Genomic DNA, 19,360 nt, shown 5'->3' on the forward strand with positions numbered 1-19,360 from the left:
TTCCAACCAAACTGTGGATCGATTGCGCTGTTCTGTACATCAGGCTCAGAAACCGTTTTCACACGTGACCAAATGTACCAGACTTGCAAAGCAAGAGGTCCTGGGTCTGAAAAAAAGCTCTGAAAATGCCTTTAAAGACATGATATTGTGAACTTGAAAAAAAAATTCAATCTCTTTATCACTCTGAAGAAAAGGCGATTGGTGGCTAATGTCTTTAGCCAGCATTTAGCTCGATAGATACAACGCAGTTTCCCATCAGATAAAACTTGGACTTAAGTATGTAAACAAGGACATGTAGGTAGCCAATGAAAAGCAACTCCCAAACAAAATACTGATAATTGTGGCCATTCTAGTACATCATAGACGGTTTATGTACGTGTGGATAGCGCAACAGAGAAACTAGCTTTTTGCTGGATAGCTTGTGATTTGGCTTTGTACTCATCTGACCTCCCATCGTTATATTCAACTTATTACCCCTCTATCCATCACTCTTTATCTCTCTGTCACTCTCTTCTCTTCTCAGTGGAGGAGTGCTGAGGCAGCAGTATCAGCTCTTCAGGCTCTGGATGCTGTAAGTCTGTGTGTTTCTTGCAAAAGGGGCCCATTAACCTGCAGCCCTGAGGTGAAACCCCTTCCAAGTCCAATATTGGCTCCAGCATCAAGTGCCCCGCTGCCACTCATACAGCAGCCCATCAGCAGAAAGAAGGCCAGAGAGGAGCAAAGGGGCATTTCAGAGAGTTCCTGCCCTCATCCAGCCACCAGACAATTAGAGTATAGCTGTGTCGAGAGACAGAGAGAGAGAGAGAGAGAGAGAGGAGGAGGAGGAGGAAGAAGATACATTATTAATGGAAAGTAAATTTAGCAAAGTGGGAGCTAATCTACAGCCCCCTCGTATTACTGTAGGGGACAGTACAGGTGGGAACAGTACCGTAACCTGCGGTTTGCAAAGTCAAACTCTTTGAGAAAAGGCAAAACCTATAACAAAGGCACTGAGTGGTCAGATGTTTTGGGCTTAAGACATCTGACCAGTCAGTGTCTTTGTTAGTGGCTGTGCATTTTCGCAAAGACTTTGAATTGGTGAACAGTTTAGAGAAGCACTGATCCTAAATCAGTTGAATGACAGTATGATATGTTGTCCATTTGTCCATTGTTTCTAGATTGGTCAGATTTCTTGCTCCCACAGTATGGATAAATAATCACATTGTGGGGCATACATCCATGGCGCTACGTGACCGTTAAATGACTGACCTGTGTTTTCATGAGCAAAATTATTTACATTTCAGTGGTTCCATGAATGATTCACCACAATACCCACAGAAATACAGCAGGGTATGTCTGTGATTGGTCAGGATGCTCACAGCACACGTTAAACCACTCTGAGTGGACGAAGGGCTCATTTGCTTGTTCCGGCGTTCTGCAGTGTCAGTATTGCAGAGGTCAAAATTGCTATAGTGATTAGCAGACCTAGTATGGCTCGAATCTACAGTGGTCACTCTCTGTTGAATTTGTGCTCTAGTCTTGCCTGTAGGCCACAGTGAGCTAAATACTCACTGTATTTTTCCTTAAAGGGTGGTTTCAGAGGGATTTGACGATAGAGAAACTCGCAGAGTCAGTGGTGTTGATAGGAACCAGATATCTAAAGAACTTAATGCCTCTAAAAGCGCCTTCACAGAAAGTTAGTACATGAAATGAAATGCTTATAAATACACTGCCTGGGACTTCGTTTTTTTGGTGGTTGTTAGAAGGTTTTTGGCCTAAAACTTGTATTTTTAATCATTTAAATCATTAATGGTATTTTTTTAGATTCATGACTATTTTACCATCATCATTCCATATAAAACTTAGAAGACACATGTAGGTTCACTGGTGGTTTTAGATATTAAATAAACTATATTTGTGTTTTAGTCATCGTAGAACCATGTGATCGTTGAATGACTGGCCTGCATTTTCCTGACCAAAATTATTTACATTTCTGGTTCCTATCACCACCACTGTGTCTCTACAGTCTCTACAATCAACCATTTCACATCAAAACACTGTGAAGGAGTTTTTTTGATTCTCTGAAAATTTTAAATATTGGTGGAATTCCCCTTTAATGTGTCTACTGTGAGGTGAGTGCTGTAGCTGATTTAGGATCAGTGTTTTTTCAGTGAGAGTTAAATGTCCAGACAGTGTGAGTGATGAGTGATGGTTAATGTGTTATTAGCCTGCGTCTATAAACACATTACGACCGTATTAGTGTTCATACACACTCACACTCACACACTCTCACAGCCGTCACCATCACTGCTCACTGAGTGTGTATGTGAGTGTGAGTGTGTGTAGGTGTGAACGCTGGCAGCAGATTCCTCAGACCCTCCTCTCTCACTCCTCTAATCTCTCTCTCTCTGTTTTTCTGTTTCTTTCTCTCTCTCTCTCATTTGCCCTTCACCTTCTCTACAGTTTCCTTTTTCTTTCCTTTGAGCTGTCACTTCTTTTTTTCTCGTTTTTCTTCTTTCTTTGTTTTTTCATACTTTCATTCTTTTTCTTTCTCGCTTTTTTTCCCCTTCTTTCATTCATACTTAATTTTTTATTTGCATGTTAGTTTATTTCTCAGTTTCTCTTTTGCTTTCTTTCTGGCTTACTTTTATTCCTTTTGTCATTTTTATCTTTCTTTATTTCTTGATTTCTTTTTTTACTTTTTTTTTTTTGATTTCTCATTTTCTTTCTTTCCTTCCTTTCTTCCTTTCTTTCTTTCCCTTTCCCTCAGAAACAGCCGGACGGTCAGAAACGTCTGGAGAGATGTATCGAGGTATCTGCGTGCACTCTGTCGGATGGATATGTCATATGACATTATGCCTGCGAGCAGCCATCTCAGATAAAATGACAGATGCTGTTTTTTGCCTCGTGGATCTTTTCGCCCAACAAAGCTGATTTCATATCTTTTTCTTTTCTGCCTTCTCTGTCTCTTTTTTGACCTTGTAGAACCTCTTTGTTAGTCAACGCTTGTTTGCAGTTACCATTTAATTGTCCGTGACACAAAAAACAGCGGTCGATGTGTTAATTTCAAGCTGCATTGCATTTTTAGAAGTGAATTTACAGAGTACACCAGAAGATGCACCAGGAGTCTTGTTGAACACTGTGTGCGTGTGTGTGTGTGTGTGTGTGTGTGTGTGGTGGTCCAGCTCAGGAGGAGCTTTTAGAAAAGAGTATGTGTGGAAGGTAGATGTGTGACACTCTGTGCAGACCTGTACACTTACACATTGGGGGTGTTTGAGCAGTGTCGGAAACTGGGAAATACCAATTTTCCCACTTGTAAATTTGGCTCAAATGGCTGACGTAGGAAGTCGTATTTACAGCTGGCAAACTCAGGATTCTAGATGATACACAAGTCAAATTTCACCACAATTCCACAGCATTTTCATACATGAATCATGTACAAAATACACTCCTGCAACATTTTACTTGTGTGAAAAAGGGAAAGCTGTACTGTAAAAACAAAAGCCTGTCGTAAACGTAGCAATGCTGCGGTGCATTTGTGCAGTAGAGTCATACAAGATGCACTTCAGTGACGTTTTCCAAGAAAACTGAAAGCTTGATGATAAAAACAGCAGAAGAGGATACGTTTTTCAGCTTCCCCAGTAATGGCTACTGTTCACACGTGAGCCCTCCTGCTAGTTTTTGGGAATTATTTTTGGGCTTCATGCAGGAAATTTGTCAGTCGTGCAGGGATTTTGTCTCAGGTTTGTGTTCCCAGTTTCCAATTTACGTACCCGTTTACACAAATTCCTGGTTACTATGAAAGGGGCTTCATATTCCAAAATGAAAGCAGTTTTCAGTTTTCATTATTAGATCTCAAGCATTCGAACACACCGATGAAATATGGAGGCACCTTTCTTTCTTTCTTTCTGCATCTCACGTTTCGCTCACTCACCAGATGCCAAAGCCTACTGTCTTCCTCTGTCCGCGGTGGATGGATGCGTTTGATTGGTCCGGGCGATGATTGGCAGTAATTGCCATGGCAGCAGGCATGCCCGCCTTTCACATGAGGTCAGCCCTGATTGCCCTGATGAGGCCGAGCCTTCTCGCTCGGGGGGACCTGCTTCACCCCGAGGGTGCCCCTGCGCTCCGCCTGCCCCAAATTCACCCAGCCTCAACACACTCCACCTGTCAAAACCACTGACGCTCCTGTCTGAGCGCAGGCCACCCTGCTCGGCTGCGCTGAGCGGCCGCGCGGTCGGTTTGTTGAGAATATGAAGGTGGGTAATGCCAGTGTAGGCTGGTATAAAGGCCATGTGTACATCTCAGACTAAATCTATGCCATGCAAGCTGACCAGGCACAGATGTTAGCAATCAAGCCCCTCTGTAATCTGTGTTTACGGGGGAAAATCCATCTAATTGTCACAACGTATGTAGGTGGATCAGCGATAGATATCTGTCATGCATTTTCTGCATTTGGCTTCTTGACGTCGTTCATCTATGGAAACTTACTGGAGTCTGTTTATCTGTTTATGTGAAACACGAGCCTTTGAAAGCTTTTTTCTTTCCTTCGTTCCCACGTGGACTGAGCAGCCAAAGCCGACGAGTTCATTGACTTCACTGACTCAGTATTTGAGATATTTTTGCGAGATTTGTTTTCAAAAGGGCTAATCCAGCGTACTGGCTATTAAACCCTTTTACTGCATTCCCAGAGTCAGATTAATTGCAGCGTTGTTTCTCGCTGCACGCGGCTCGAAGATGCAGTCAGAGCTGCTTAGCTAGCATAGCAGCTACTGTAGCAGATAACAAAAGTGATGAACTGTCCCATTGATGCTCCTCTGAATACCACACGACTAACCGACTGATGATTGTTTTCTTATGTTCAGGGAATAAACAGTGAAGTTTGGACCTTTGAATATGAATACAGACATGCTAATACTAATGCTTGAGGAGGAAAACCAGTTCCAATGCATGCAAAGAATATGTTGGTGTCCATTGTGTACAGTGAAAATGCACGTTTTGCACTCCTGGTTCAACTGCATGCTTTTTTGTGCTTGCAACTAAGTTAACACACCCTCTACAGAGAACAATTAAATACGACAACTTCTGTTTATTTGCAGAATTTAACATAAACCATAAATATTAAAATAAACCATGAATTGCTGCGTGTGCCCAAATGCCACATTTTATGTTGTTATTTATTCCAATGTGTTAAAATCAGCAAATTAATGTAAATTGTACATTAAACTAGCAGAAGTGGGTTCCTGTAGAGGATGCGTTCATTCATTTGCAGTTAGAGAATCGTTGTCATTTGACTAGGGCTGCCCAGACTTGGAAATCTTGGATATCTGTGTGAAAGCTGGTAACTGACCACAGCCTGACCAATTACAGTAGTTTGCTAGTTTGCTGATATGTAATTAGTGGTGGGAAAAAAATATATATACATTTAAATACTTTGAGTGAAAAATAGTATTGATGCATGGAAGTCCAAGTTTTTATTTTATTATTTAATTATTAATAATTTTACCCTGTGTTTTATATATATGTATATATATATATATATATATATATATATATATATATATATATATATATATATAAATTTTATCATTTATACTTTATTGCTAAAGTATTAAATCCACCATTTTGTGAGCCTACATGATGGATTAGGAGGGTATTTTTATTTTTAATTCCAATAAGGTTCAAAGTTCAAATAAGCTTCTTTTGGAGGCATAATTAAGGTAGTCAAATCTAATAAACGGAAGTATATTGTAAAATGTCATATCACAGTAATAGCTTAAAATTGCAATTGAATCATGTTTGGCTCATTTATAGTGATCAGGGGTGCCAAATCTTTTTGGCCTGGGTGGGTCAAAGTTAAATTTTTGTGGTGGGCCAAAAACAAAACAATACACAATTGAAGAATCTAATGTATAATGACTGTTAGAACATTATTTTTGTCACTGAAATAAACAATTTTAAATTAAAATAGTAATTTAATAAGTTACGTATGGTATAAACCTGTATTTGCTGTCTCATTGAGGTGTTGGGGTCGTTAGTTTTGGCCAGCCTGATTGTGATAATGTCGCATTGTGGGGTCACTAGTGGTCACCACCCCTTGTTAACAGTGTCCACAGAACTGATTTTGTTTCTCGGTCCTCTCTCTAGGTGTCCGGAGGTTCCGCCGGTTCTCCAGCTTCTTCGTCCTCAGTATCCACGTCCTCACGGCAGTACCCCCGCCAGCGAATCACACGCGTCAACCTCAGGGACTTCATCTTTTATATGGAGCAGGAACGAGAGACGAACCGATCGCTCTTACTCTACCGCGCTCTGCTGAAGTAGCTAACGTCAACGATGCTAACACTAACCGAAAGACAAAAACACAACACACAGAAAACCTACAACACGGAATCGGTAGCCAACAGCGAACACTCACCGCACCCAGCAATCTCAAGCTTCCTACAGCACCCTGCAACGTGCCTTCAGTGACCTTTTCTTTTCCGCTCTCAGTGTCTCTGTCGTGATGTCGATGTGGCTTTTTATTACCGAAAAAAATTTGAAGTGAAAATGACGAGAAAAAAATGTTGATGTATCTTTTCACTTTTGTTTTCATTTTTTCTTCTCCTGCAAAAATGAACTCATCTTAAATTCGTCATTGAACATTAACTTAAAGGCCATGTAAAGAGGGGCTGGAGGCAGGTTGTCCTTTCAGCATTCATTTTTAATTTAATTTTTACATTTTTTTTTTGGATACATTCTGGATGAATCTGAGCCCGATCTTGATGATGTCTTTGGTTTCTGGAATAGCTGTATATTTGACTTGTGTAGCGCTTATAGTGAACGATCTTTGAGACGAAACGCCTTGAAGTGATTTGTGTATATTGTTTTTACAGAAATTCTTCTCGAAACGTTTATGCAGCCCTAATTTAATCAGTTATGTCCAGCCAATTCTGAATAATTCAGATCCCAACAACAGCATTTATAGACTAAAACTCTTCAAAAAGTACGGAGGGTGGGAGGGTAACAGATAACTGCGAAGCATTTATTGATACCACTTTGATGTAAATAGTTTCTTTGAAAATAATTTTAATCAGCATGTATGTTTTCCACTGTTAGCAGCAAAATAATGTTTAAAACATTTGTCTGTACGATCGAAGTATTCATTAATAATCAAGTGCATTTCAATTTAGTTAGTGATTTTTAAATTTTTTCCCGTTATACATCCATGAAAATTGCGCTCTGTTTTTCCAACAAGGACACACAGTGTCACTGATGTGGAGCACCACTTTTATTTATGAAGTGATTTTATTGCTAATGGCGCCCCCCTGTGGAGAATCTTTAGCCTGCTAAATGTGAGTGAGTGAGTGAGTGAGTTAGTGAGTGAGTTACAGGCCAGTCCCACGAGGTGCTTCGCATCTGTAAAAACAGGTCAAGAGTCAGTAAACCAGCAGTGGTCAAGACTATAGCAATACACCCCCACGACAAGTTTTAATATTTCTTTGTCACCTTTTTATTGTGATCTTTGTTCTGTCTGCTAATTTTGTGGCATCCAGTCTAAACTAAAAACCGATACATGTAGAGGTGGGCAATATGACCATATTTAACCCCTTTGTTTGTTACTGTGATAAACAGTTTGCTTTTCTGAGCACGTTGTAGATATCAACCCCAGAGAATTACAAAGAAAGCAGGATCACTTTTACATTTGTTATTTTAATCAGACTAAACCTGGTTAGTCTTTAATATTCAAGAAATTATAAAGAAAACTTTCTCAATTTTATTAAAACATTTTGCAAAGCTACACGTCCAGCTTAAAGTAAAAGTGCCTTTTGCAGCTGTACAGTAATCATGCTGGGAAAAGAACAATGAACAACTACATGTTTCACTACAAACTTTCAGACCCTCCAGGAAATTGTGACCTCACCATCGCAGAAGTTCACACAAATTCAACCCGTCGTCTCGGTATGTGCCAGAATTCACAGTTTTGGCCAATCAGTGCATTTCAGCTCCAAACGTGAATCTGTAAGTGAAACTTTATTTATCGCTCTTATTTATTATTGTAAATGTGACATAATCATGACAGTCAACATGCTACAAACTGTGCTAGCTGAGTTAGCATTACTCACTGCCCACCTGCTCGGTTATGTCCTCATCCTTCTTATGTAGCTTTTTCATTCCTGATTTTTGGTGCCGCCTTGGTTTTTTGGGAGATCCTCCTGCTGCTGTCCATCGTTACGTGATCTACATATGAAAGATCATCTCTTGAGGCTGATTTTAGCTTTTTATTTGAGTTTCCGTTCCACCTTAGTTACACGTTTAGCGCCTGTGAATGTAACTGCTACAACATTTATGGTGGCACAGGAACTTTAGCTTCATCTAATCTCTGTCCGCTGTACGAGAGTCGGCTACAATCAGCAAACCGGGGCTGCAGCGCTTGAGGTGAGGGCCGCTGATTTAACCCCTAAATTACTACAGATGTGCACTTGGATGTAATATTTACAGTTTATCTGAGTGTTTTTGCACAAGTTTATAACGTGAACTCAGTAATCGGCCAAAAACACTACTGGGAATTCTCCCGACTCGATTACACACTCCGGCTTTGGCCGCAGCCGATTGCCTGTCCTCACATTCGTGTCCTGTGAGCAGTTCCTGCTCAGTGTGCTGTGATTGACCCTCTTGTAGCTTATAGATGCTGGACGTTTTTGCACTGTGTTGATAGATACGCACATTAGCGACTGGGTTCATATTAGCATTGTGCTCTTTAATCCATTTCCACAGATTTCCTGAATATTCCTGTTTATTTAGAGAACCGGTTTAGTCGGCAGAGTATGTGTGTGGATGATCTCAGTACTTTTTGTTTTTGTAGCCAGTTTTAACTTTAAAACAGTATTATATATATTTTTTATTTTTTTATCTCAAACCTGGTGCTTTGCATGTTCTCGCTTTGACTGAAACGAACTAGGCTACATTTAAAATGAGTTAAATAAATATCAGTCGCAGATTTCTTCACCGCAGCTCCCCAAAAATACGTTAAAAATATTGAAAAAATTTCACCACTGTGAAATCAAGCATTTTAGTCAACAGTCACAAAAAAGGCCACGAAGTCCTGATGGGTCTGAGAGCGTAATCTCTTCTAGTGAAGTGGACTCAGCGCAGTATTATTTAATGTTAAAAATCATCAAACCCAGCAGATTTTATATAAGGCACTACGAATGCATTGATCTGTCTAATATCGTGATACATATCGTGCAGTGAAAATTCTTTAAGTATCGTGATACGATACTTTTTGCCGTATTGCCCACCTCCAGCATGTGGTGACCCACCTCAGCTGTGAACATTCTTGATGGTTTGAAGTTGTTTCAGTTTTTAATTTTAAACACATTCAGTTACGTGTAAAATCATTCACCCGTGTGATTCAGCGTGAGCCACGTTGTGATTGTACACAGTCCTGCTTTCAGACTTTCCAGCGGTTTAAAACCCCAGTCAGGCGCCGAAACAGCAGCTCCAGCTTCACTATGCATATCGTCACTGTCGTATCGTAACCTTGTACTTTCTTGGTTTTAATCTCGATCTCCAAGCCGCCCTTAACACTGCGTGAGCACTTCGTGATGAACGGACCAATAGGAACTTGGAATAACATCTCGTTACATTAACGTACGTTAAAGTTACGATTCAGGAGGTACGAGGTTTTGAAGCGACAGTGAGGATATTTTGTTGCAGTACCAAAAACTGACCCTGCAGTTCTGACTGGGGCTTTAACGGTCACCTCAGGTCCCTTTTCAGCGTTACTGAAACATTTAACTGACCTTTTTCTGTCTTTGACACACTTCAGCAACAGCGGCTACTTCACTCTTTATTAGAGAACAGAAGGGAAGACTCGTCCGGCGCTGTTAGCTGTAACGGTTATTTTCCGATGGAGGTTTGATCTGTATGATGTCACTAGAGGTCACTCTGTTTTCAGTTTTATTTGAAACATTCAAGCATTTTTTTTTGGGTTTGTGATCCAACTTTGAGTTTTATTTGAGGTGAGACTGTAGAGTTACTTTCAGTTTAACTCAAACGTAACGTTTGTCCCGTCTTTTCACTACAAAACTGTCAAAACTGGTCAAATCGGAGCCCCTTTGCTTCTATGCACCTGCTATGGTTTGTTTTTTTTGTTGTTTTGTAATTTATACGTTGAAAAGACAACGTTAAGAAACAGTTATTGAAGTTTTTATGTTGTCCTGGTTTTATTTTTATTTTTTTTAAAACAGCACTATTTTTTTGTGTATGCTATTTTTTTATTGTAATTAAAAAAACGAGAGCTATGTTACTAACGATCAGCAAAGATTGGCCCCGTCTGTTTCTACACCTCTGCCAGTATTGTTAAAAGCTGTTAAAGGGAAATTTTTGTTACTATTTATATTTTGTCCTTTTGTCCTTCGTTTGTTTCTTTTTTGTCATTTCATGCTTGCCTCATTTCAGGCAATGCAATTTTTTGTCGTAAAATACCATAGGAATAAAAAAACAGTAGTAATTTAAAAGCACAAATAGACCTATTTGTCCAGTTAAAAATGATTTTAATAATTATTTTTATGGTTTCTGATATCAAGCAGGACATTTCTACTACTTCAGCTTTTTAGCCAAAATATTATTATTATTATTATTATTATTGTTATTATTATTATTATTATTATTAGGAAGGTATTACTGATGTATACAGTTGGGAAATTAATGTTTTAATGTATGGATAATTTGTAAATATTGTTTACAAGACCATGTGTTTATTAGAACTACATTATTTTTGGTAAACTATGTACATATCCTGAAATATTTCTTGTTTGTGTGAAGAACTTCTGTATTTGTACCTATTTTGTAAAGGAATAAATAAGCTGTTTACTAAACTTAACTACTTTTGTTGTGTTTAACTGCATCGGTGATGTTTGTATCACTTCATAGCGTCATTTTTGTATTTTATCTTAAAAGCAGCACAGATGTGATCCTTCTGATCTAATGGCAGCATTTATAATTAGGCTTATCACATTATTACATCAGCCACAAATGTCATACTTTCTCACAAATTCTTTCAACTTGTCTTTTTTCCTCCGTTTCCCAGAATGTGGTGCACATTTGAGGCTGACTGCTACACCAAACTCCCAGCACAGTGTAGCCTGCGCTAATTACACTGTTTATTATTCCACAACAGTCTGAATTTGGATTGAATTTTACAATCCGAATTTTTCTTGGGATGGTCTCCGGACCCCAGAGCTCTCTATACCTTCATTCGTTTTGAGGTGGAGTGTTTCTAAAGCCACACATCCTCAGTCATACTGAGGATGAGGAAGGTGCTGAAGGCAGAAGTTTCCTATCATCTCCGCTGTGATTCTCCTCTTTGCTCTGCAGTATGAAGGAAAGTTTTGGGCGACAGACCTCAAACATACTGTAGTGCTGCAGCACCGCGGCCGCTGCATAACGTACGGATGTTAAGCGTGAGTTTAGTTTATGAAGCGCTACGATGATGTTTTTGAACTCAGTCCAGAGTTTAAATAAATATTACAGCTCCGTTTCAGGAAGACTGGAACTACAGGCTGAATTTCACATATAAACACACTAGCAGTCAAAGATCTGGACACATGAACTGGACATGCATTGTTCATTATCTTAAACATTCAGATCCAAAGGTTTATGCTTAAATACAATCACTTTCTAAGACATAAAAAGAGTTGAATCTAATTATTATTTAAACAAAAAATTAACATTTAAATGTAAAAAATGTATTAAATGACTATATTAGATTGATTTTTTAAACCAATTTTTAATTTCCATAATTCCATACTGTCATGGTTTTGATGTCTCCACTATTACAAATCGTGTGAAATAATAAAAATAAATTTTATATCCTCTACAGAGAACAAATATGGCTTTTTCTGCAAAAGTAGTGCAAAATTTCTACATCATTTTATGTATCGCTGCTGTCAGAAGAACACGTATCTCAATCTTTTTTGTTTTTCAGTTTTTGACATAATGCCATTTCAAAATGCCTGTTGCCCTTTACACTCTATATGAATTTCACAATAAATGCACCAAAAGAAACGGCCCAAAATGACTCGAAAAACTAAGTTTGGTTCCATAGACTTACATTAAAAGTATGTTTTTTCTTCTCCTGTAAAGTTACCATTTTGGAGACAACAGCAATGATGTATATATATAAAATATTTATGAGTTTAATATAAAAAAGACATTAAATATGAAAATATAAAACATGCTGTAACATTTGCACAGGGCACATTTAATGTCTGTTAAAATGTGCAGTGTGTTCTGTAAACTGGGGCGCCCAAACCTTTGCATGCAGCACTCAAAACAATGACCTTACTGACACTAACTGGAAAAAAAACACCACATCTGGAATAAACAGTACATCTTTTTATTATAGCAAATATGCAAGTAAATAAAAAAGAAAAAAAGAAACATGGAGACACTGTTAACAAACACATGCCCTTTGAATACCACAGTCTAATTATTAAAACATTAAATAATAACAATTTTCACCTCGAATACATTTTGAAATGTTTTTCTTCTTTTTTTATCCATATGTACACAACATATTGCTCGTTTAATGAACTTCTCTTTTTCTTTTTTGTCCTTTCATCAGAGCACTCAGATCTCTTTATGTTTTAGGCCTCGTGTACTAAGAGAGAAAACAGCGTCCTGAACTTTTGATATACAAATAACTGTACATAATACCAGTAATGCCAGCCGGCGGACCGAGCGCCGCCAACACCTGCTGCCCGCTGGTTTGTTTATGGACCTCACCGACCCGAACCCAGAAATGCAACACGACCAAGAGTGAAAGGAGTGAATGGAGGGGGACGTTTCTCACTGAAAGCCATGATCTGCAGAACATCTGAGCTTCTCGGTGTCAACACTCTTCATAACGTCATTAGCAAACTCAGGTGAGTCTGATCTACTGAACCCACTTCTGATGTATCTGCATAACCTCATGCTGCGTTTGTGCGTCTCTCAGTGACTTTCTGCTCTTTTTGTGCATCCCTGCAGACTAACAACACAGCAGTGAGTAGATTTATCAGACAGTTTGATAGTTTGCACCACAGCAACGTCGCTGTCTAATTTTTTTTTGAATAATTTGAAGACTCCAGTTACTCTTTGCTCTGTGGTAGAACTTCAAGATTAACAGACCAACAGAAAAGGTCCGAAATTAAGGGGAAAAAATTATTCTACATTTCTCCTGTTACAGGAGTTACAGGAGTTACAGGAGGCTTGGAAATCCTCTTCTCAAATGCATCTAAGCTCTATTTCGTCACTGTCATATTGAAACCTCGCGACCCCTTTTTCACTTTTATTACAGTTCTGTGGAGCCAGCTGCTCTTTGTACCGTGTGAACTATTTCTTTGTATTGTGTGATGAACGGACCAACAGAAATGGCCAAAAATGACTTGAAATAAACAGCCGGTTTTTCCAAATTTCGACACATTTAAACTGATTTAGACAAATTATTTCAGTCAGAGAGTTTAAAGCCTCTAAAACAGGGGTGTCGGATCTTATCCGCCTGGTGTGACTGCAGGTTTTCACTCCAAACAAGCTGGAGATCATCTGATTCTACTTGTTTAATCAGTCAGTCTTAGTCTTCAAACATTTCATCAGGTGACCTCCTGCTTTGTTGGAGTGGAAACCTGCTGCCACACCTGGATAAGACTGGACACCCCTGATCTAACAGAACCTCACAGAAAGTTATTACACTAAATGGTCATGAATACGCTGCCTGACGCCAACAGGTTTGAGGAGGTTTTGTCCCAAAAACATAAATAAAAGCCTTAAAACACAGTGAGGTCAAGGCAAAACGTATTCGTTTCAGATTTTCACAACTTTATCATTGGAAACATTTCAAATAAAAGCTCAAAAAACAAGTGTAGGTTCACTGGTGGTTTTGGATGGTAAATAAAATGCGTGACCCCTGGTGTCCATCACCAACCAACTCTGAATGCCTTGGCAAATTCTTGAATTCTGTGCAGAAATTTTGAAAAATTGGTGGAATTGCCCTTTACACTCACTTGCATGAAAAGTTCTTCCCTCTCTGGTGAAGTCATCATTTCAGAGGTTTATTATGACAGTGATGATATATGAATGTTGAGAATCATAAGAGGAAATGTTCTGAGCTGCTCCAGCTTTGGCCCACGTTCGTCCAGATGGTCTGCTGAGGTTCTAGACGTGCAGATGAGATGCGGAGTGCAGTTCTGTAGGTCTGTTTGGGACTGGTGGTGTTTGGGTGGTGCTGCGGTTGGTCAGTTTTTGTTGGTGCGTATGTGTGTGCAGAACTGCGGGGGTCCTGTAGGTGGTTACGAGGGGCTGACGCAGCGGGGGGGAACTAACATCTCCACTGGCGCTGCTGGTCTCAGAGCCTCTGGGACACGCACACGCTGCACATGAAAGGAGTGGTTGGCCATTCCCTTTGTGGAGGAGTGGATGAGAGGGACGAGCCGAGTCTGGGTCAGAACAAAGCCCGTCGTGATTAGGCTTCCCTACGGGGGGTCCGTTTCTGCTCCAGGCCTTCAAATCCACACACACACACACACACACACACACGCTCTCTATGAGCTGCGCAATCAGAGAGCAAACACTGTACCGAAACCAGCTGATCTGAACTTCTTGAGAACTTCAAACTGCCCAAACCCGCCTAATGACCGCTTCCACTTTCCTAATGCTAACTTCATAATGAGGAGCTTTTTATTTATTATTATTTCTTTCTGGCGCTCTTGAACTTGAACTTCTCTCAGTATTTAGATGAGTCTGCCTTTGACCAGGCAGATCAGAAACGAGGGCGGGGGGAGGGTTTATTTTTGATCAGAATCGTTTGGGGTGGAAGAAACAGCATCTGTAAGATTCACACACAGAAAGAATGGGCAGAACTTCTTCTTTCTGGTGTCTTTGAAGTGGAGCTGCTGTGTGAGGGATCAGTGGTGTGGATCAGATGGAGGGTGACTGACCTCTAGCTCGTTTGTTTATTCTTAGCTTTCAGAGTTTCTGGGTTCACTTAGGGTTTCGGCGCAACAACTCGGGGAAAAGTTTGGCATCAGCTGCCGTTTGTAGCCCTGACTGAGCCGAATCAGTGTTACCTGAGGAGGCACTGTAAACTCAGTAATTACAACAATGTTCAATAAAGCGTGTTTATTTTTCATTGTGGAGCGATTTTAATCCAGTATGAATCTGCAGTGTGTAGTTTTACAGTCTGACTGTAATAATTGTGGAGCGATTTTAATCCAGTATGAATCTGCAGTGTGTGTAGTTTTACAGTCTGACAGTAATAATTGTGGAGCGATTTTAATCCAGTGTGAATCTGCAGTGTGTAGTTTTACAGTCTGACGGTAATAATTGTGGAGCGATTTTAATCCAGTATGAATCTGCAGTGTGTAGTTTTACAGTCTGACGGTAATAATTGTGGAGCGATTTTAATCCAGTATGAATCTGCAGTGTGTGTAGTTTTACAGTCTGACGGTAATAATTGTGGAGCGATTTTAATCCAGTATGAATCTGCAGTGTGTAGTTTTACAGTCTGACAGTAATAATTGTGGAGTGATTTTAATCCATAATAATTCTGGATTGACTGTAATCCATTATATCTACTATGTAATTTGGGCAATCTGAATCAATCCTGCGTCAAATCCTGACAAATTACATTACGTTACTCAGCCTTCTCCAGTAAAACTGCTCCAGCTCCAACAGAGCATTTGCCGGGACAGACAGCCACATTTCTGATATTGTATATTGTTTTCACTGTTTTAACTCTGTTTGAATGCCTCAGTCTAAAAGCTCCAGAGTTCTGAACCCGTTCAGATGCAGCTCTGCCTCTTTCTCAAACTAAATCTGAGCAAAAACGTTTCCTGTTCTTGGCCGGCGCTTTGTGTGGGACCACAGTGAAGCATCTGATAACACTTTGATGATGCAGTAAGGAATTCGAGTAGCACACACCACCTGAAACAGAAAGCAACTGTTTTAATCCACTACGATAACATAAAACGTATTTACGGCTAATGACCTCATCCTATCAAGGCTCCTTAAATTCGAATGCTGTGTCCTTTGGCACGGTGAGCATTGAAAAAGCTGCTTGTTCTCACGATAGCCAGAGGGCAGGGTATCTGTGCTGAAAGGACCGTGCCTTTGCCTTCAATGTTTGTTTAAGTGCAAAAGTATGTAGTCAAGCATGTACTGTCGACTGTTTGACACAATCTTGGCTATTTTCCAACATGCTTTCGCCTCGCCTCCCGCTTCTCCAGCTAACGGCCACAATCATGAGGCGGCAAACAAACGTCGATGTAAATGCACAAATTCATTCCAGTCTGTAACGTCTTTTGATCTTAACGTGGATCTCCTGACCACACAGCTCTTACCGGCACACAGCTAATGTCCAATTCTGAACGATATGTTTGAAGACTCGTCATGAGAATCGCATTATACGCACGTCTCTGTTACCTGTTTCTGTAGGAAGGGTTTTTCAGAAATACTCGTGTTTGCTTGCAGCTCTCTTTAAACAAAGAGGCCTTCTCTGGGCTCTGAATGCATTACAGTCCACACTGCGTTAACTGCCCCGCCTCGGGCCATAATAGTGTTTCTCAGCGAAAGCAGCGCCAGGAAACTCTCCCCCAACCTAATGACTTCAGAACACCACTCACATTCATCCTTCATATAACAAAAGAAAGCTAAAACAAACATAAGAATAAAACCGAACGGAAAAAAAGAAAAAACAAATCCTAGTATTAACGACTGTGTACATCACGGTGGGAGGAAACGCTGCATTTTATAAACAACAGTAACGTGAAACAATCGATTTGGCAGAGGTATAGAAGCTGGACCCCTCTTCAATGAGTCCGTTCGTTGGCCGTTGGAGTCGAATGCCCTGCGTTTCGTTTCGTTTCGTTTTCTGTGTCGGTCACTGGAGTCCAGCTCTCTGCTAGCTGTGAGAAACCGGTGCACGAACATACACGCCTCACACAGCGACACGGCACGAGGAATACACACCGGTGACTCTCACTGGTCAGTCTGAGTGCCAGTCATTGGCTTCGACGTCAGGGATTGGCTTAGCTGCTTCTGTTCCGCCCCTTTTTGTAGTTCGCTCTGTAGTTCTTTGGGTTACTCTTGAGTTCGGAAGTGAGAAACTCGCTGTTTTATCTGTGTTTGTTTTACATTACATTCCGCTGTGGAGCCGGCGAAGCTAACAGGGGTCCGTATCCGAGTCTGTAGGTATGTGTGGGTGTATGTGAGCGCTTATGTGTGTGTGAGTACGTGTGGAACTGGGTTGTTAAGTCTCGGAGGGCAGTCTGTCTGGTCACTAGTCCAGCGGCTCCTGTTTTATCCTGATGGGCGTGTTCATGGACTGGCTCCGCCTGTCCTCGCGACACAGGACGTACTCGCTGAACTGGGAGGAGTCCACTCCGCCCCCGCACGACGCCGCCACGCTGAAACCCTTCTGGAACAGACGCTCCAGCACCTGCAGAGACGGAGAGCACAGAGCAATGAGTCACCAACCTGCAGGTTTCACCTCCAACACAAGTCTAACGCTTCTGATCCAGCTAATAAAAGACATGTGAAGGCAATAATTTCACGGATCAGGTGGGATCGCATTTGTCAGAGTTAACCCCTTAAATGGCCAGGATCCAACGGTGGGTCCAGGGTTTTACTACACACTTCTATAACCTAAGAATGACTCAGCCAGTTTGTACTGCTGTCCATGTTGTTACTGCATAATAAGTCTTAGTATGTAATAAGCCTGAGACAACTGGCTACAGAGAAAACTCACCAGCCAAAATCATTACATTAGTTCCTGATGTGGAATACAGCATGAATATGCAGATACATGTAAAAAATTAGTCCAGTGCAAATTCACAGGTTTCAAATAATAAGCAGGACGTTAAGAAATAGTGAAAAAGGAAAAAAAAAATAGAAATATCAGAAATGTCCATAGAAGATTCTAAAATGATAACAAAAAATCTATATAACAGCTTTCTTATTGTCTTGGGGGTCCAAAGTGCAATGTTTGAGGTGGGCCAAGGGTCACAGTAAGAGTAAAAGAATGTATTTCATAACATTATACTATATATATATATATATATATATATATATATATATATATATATATATATATATATATAGGGTGGGGATAGCATATCCTCCTGGAGGGCCAAATCAAAAGCAGAGAATTATTGCTATATTATTTATCATTCACATAATTCTTTAACTATTCAATAGAACATCTAAAAATACCTGTTGGTGAATAGTTCCATTTTGTATTAGTTATTATCATATAAAACAAGAGATTCTAAGCTTTTAAAGTGTTTTAATTCATATTCACTGTTTAAAACAGTAACTCTGCAAATGAAACACATCTCAGTGATTCCAGTACAGGCCAAGTTTTCAAATCAGCTTCATAACTTTACAATACGAAACACTTTATTTAAATAAAAAAGCAAAGAAATCCAGACGCTCCTCACGGAAAATATGAGCTTCTATTCTGGTAGGAAATATGTAAGCTACGTTTGCACCACTGCAGGTCAACCTCGAAGCAAAAGCAATGTGGCGAATCTTCTTTCTGCTTGTTTGATTTCAAGCGAGGCTCACTGAGGAAGAGTTGGGCTCACGTAAACATACGGGAAAGAATGACCAAGAGTGGAGACCAGAGAGACAGAGTGAGCTCTTTTTCATCGTCTTTAACCCCTCTGGGTGTGTTTTTGGAAGAGCTATCAGTAAACCCCAATGTGAGGAGAGCTGTCTGTGGTCACCTATTTACCGTCCGCTAACAAACCCACACCAGGGCTAACACGGGCAGCTAACACGAAGGCTTCATGCTGAATGCTATGCCACTCTGTCTGTTAGCTGAAGCAGCCTGACTTCACTGCTGCAATCATCATTTTTCCCTCTTGCTAGCTCATAAAATCATAGTATCTTTAGGAAGTATTGTTGTGTGTGTACTTTAATAGTTGTGTACAATGAACAAATAAAATAATTAATTTTTTAATTGCAGTTATTTAAATGGCAATGAATTATCAGCTAAGCAGGTAAAAGTGGCCCAAATCTGATTTTTTTCTTCATATGTGACACAGATGTGTGTCTGTGTCAGTGTGAACAGCAACAAACACACTGAATTTGACATTTTTAATTATGATTAGAGACGCTTTCATATGTGGTACTGAAATCTGATACGTATCCAATATGCGGTAATGACTCAGTCTGAACAGCCAGATCGGAATTCATGCGACTTTTACGTCAATCCAACTCGGCATTCATCATAATTTTGCACTGCTGAGACCTCCTAAATATTTGGAGTGATGTTTCTGTACAAAAAAAAAATTAAAAGAGACTTTTCCAAACCCCCTCCATGTTTGAAATGTCTGAACGCGGCCGTATGAGACGAGGCTGC

At 40.1% G+C, this 19,360-nt stretch overlaps 2 protein-coding genes across 3 annotated transcripts in view; one reads left to right on the forward strand and one right to left on the reverse strand.

The window, feature by feature from the left end:
* The window catches only part of LOC118818435 (transcription initiation factor TFIID subunit 4-like), a 157,530-nt gene extending 146,687 nt beyond the window's left edge, over window positions 1-10,843 (forward strand). Inside the window, exon 15 of the mRNA XM_036585696.1 lies at window positions 6,127-10,843. Within this exon, the coding sequence (XP_036441589.1) occupies window positions 6,127-6,300 (174 nt within the window). The 3' untranslated portion in view covers window positions 6,301-10,843. The remainder of the gene's footprint in view (window positions 1-6,126) is intronic.
* Window positions 10,844-15,434: 4,591 nt separating this feature from the next.
* LOC118818335 (BTB/POZ domain-containing protein kctd15) overlaps window positions 15,435-19,360 on the reverse strand; it is a 53,912-nt gene continuing 49,986 nt past the window's right edge. For both annotated transcript variants that reach the window (XM_036585567.1, XM_036585566.1), the window contains exon 5: window positions 15,435-17,434. In XM_036585567.1, coding sequence (XP_036441460.1) covers window positions 17,276-17,434 — 159 coding nt within the window. In that variant the 3' untranslated portion in view covers window positions 15,435-17,275. The remainder of the gene's footprint in view (window positions 17,435-19,360) is intronic.

Source organism: Colossoma macropomum, unplaced genomic scaffold (assembly GCF_904425465.1).
Source record: "Colossoma macropomum unplaced genomic scaffold, Colossoma_macropomum, whole genome shotgun sequence".
NCBI classification, from domain to species: domain Eukaryota; kingdom Metazoa; phylum Chordata; class Actinopteri; order Characiformes; family Serrasalmidae; genus Colossoma; species Colossoma macropomum.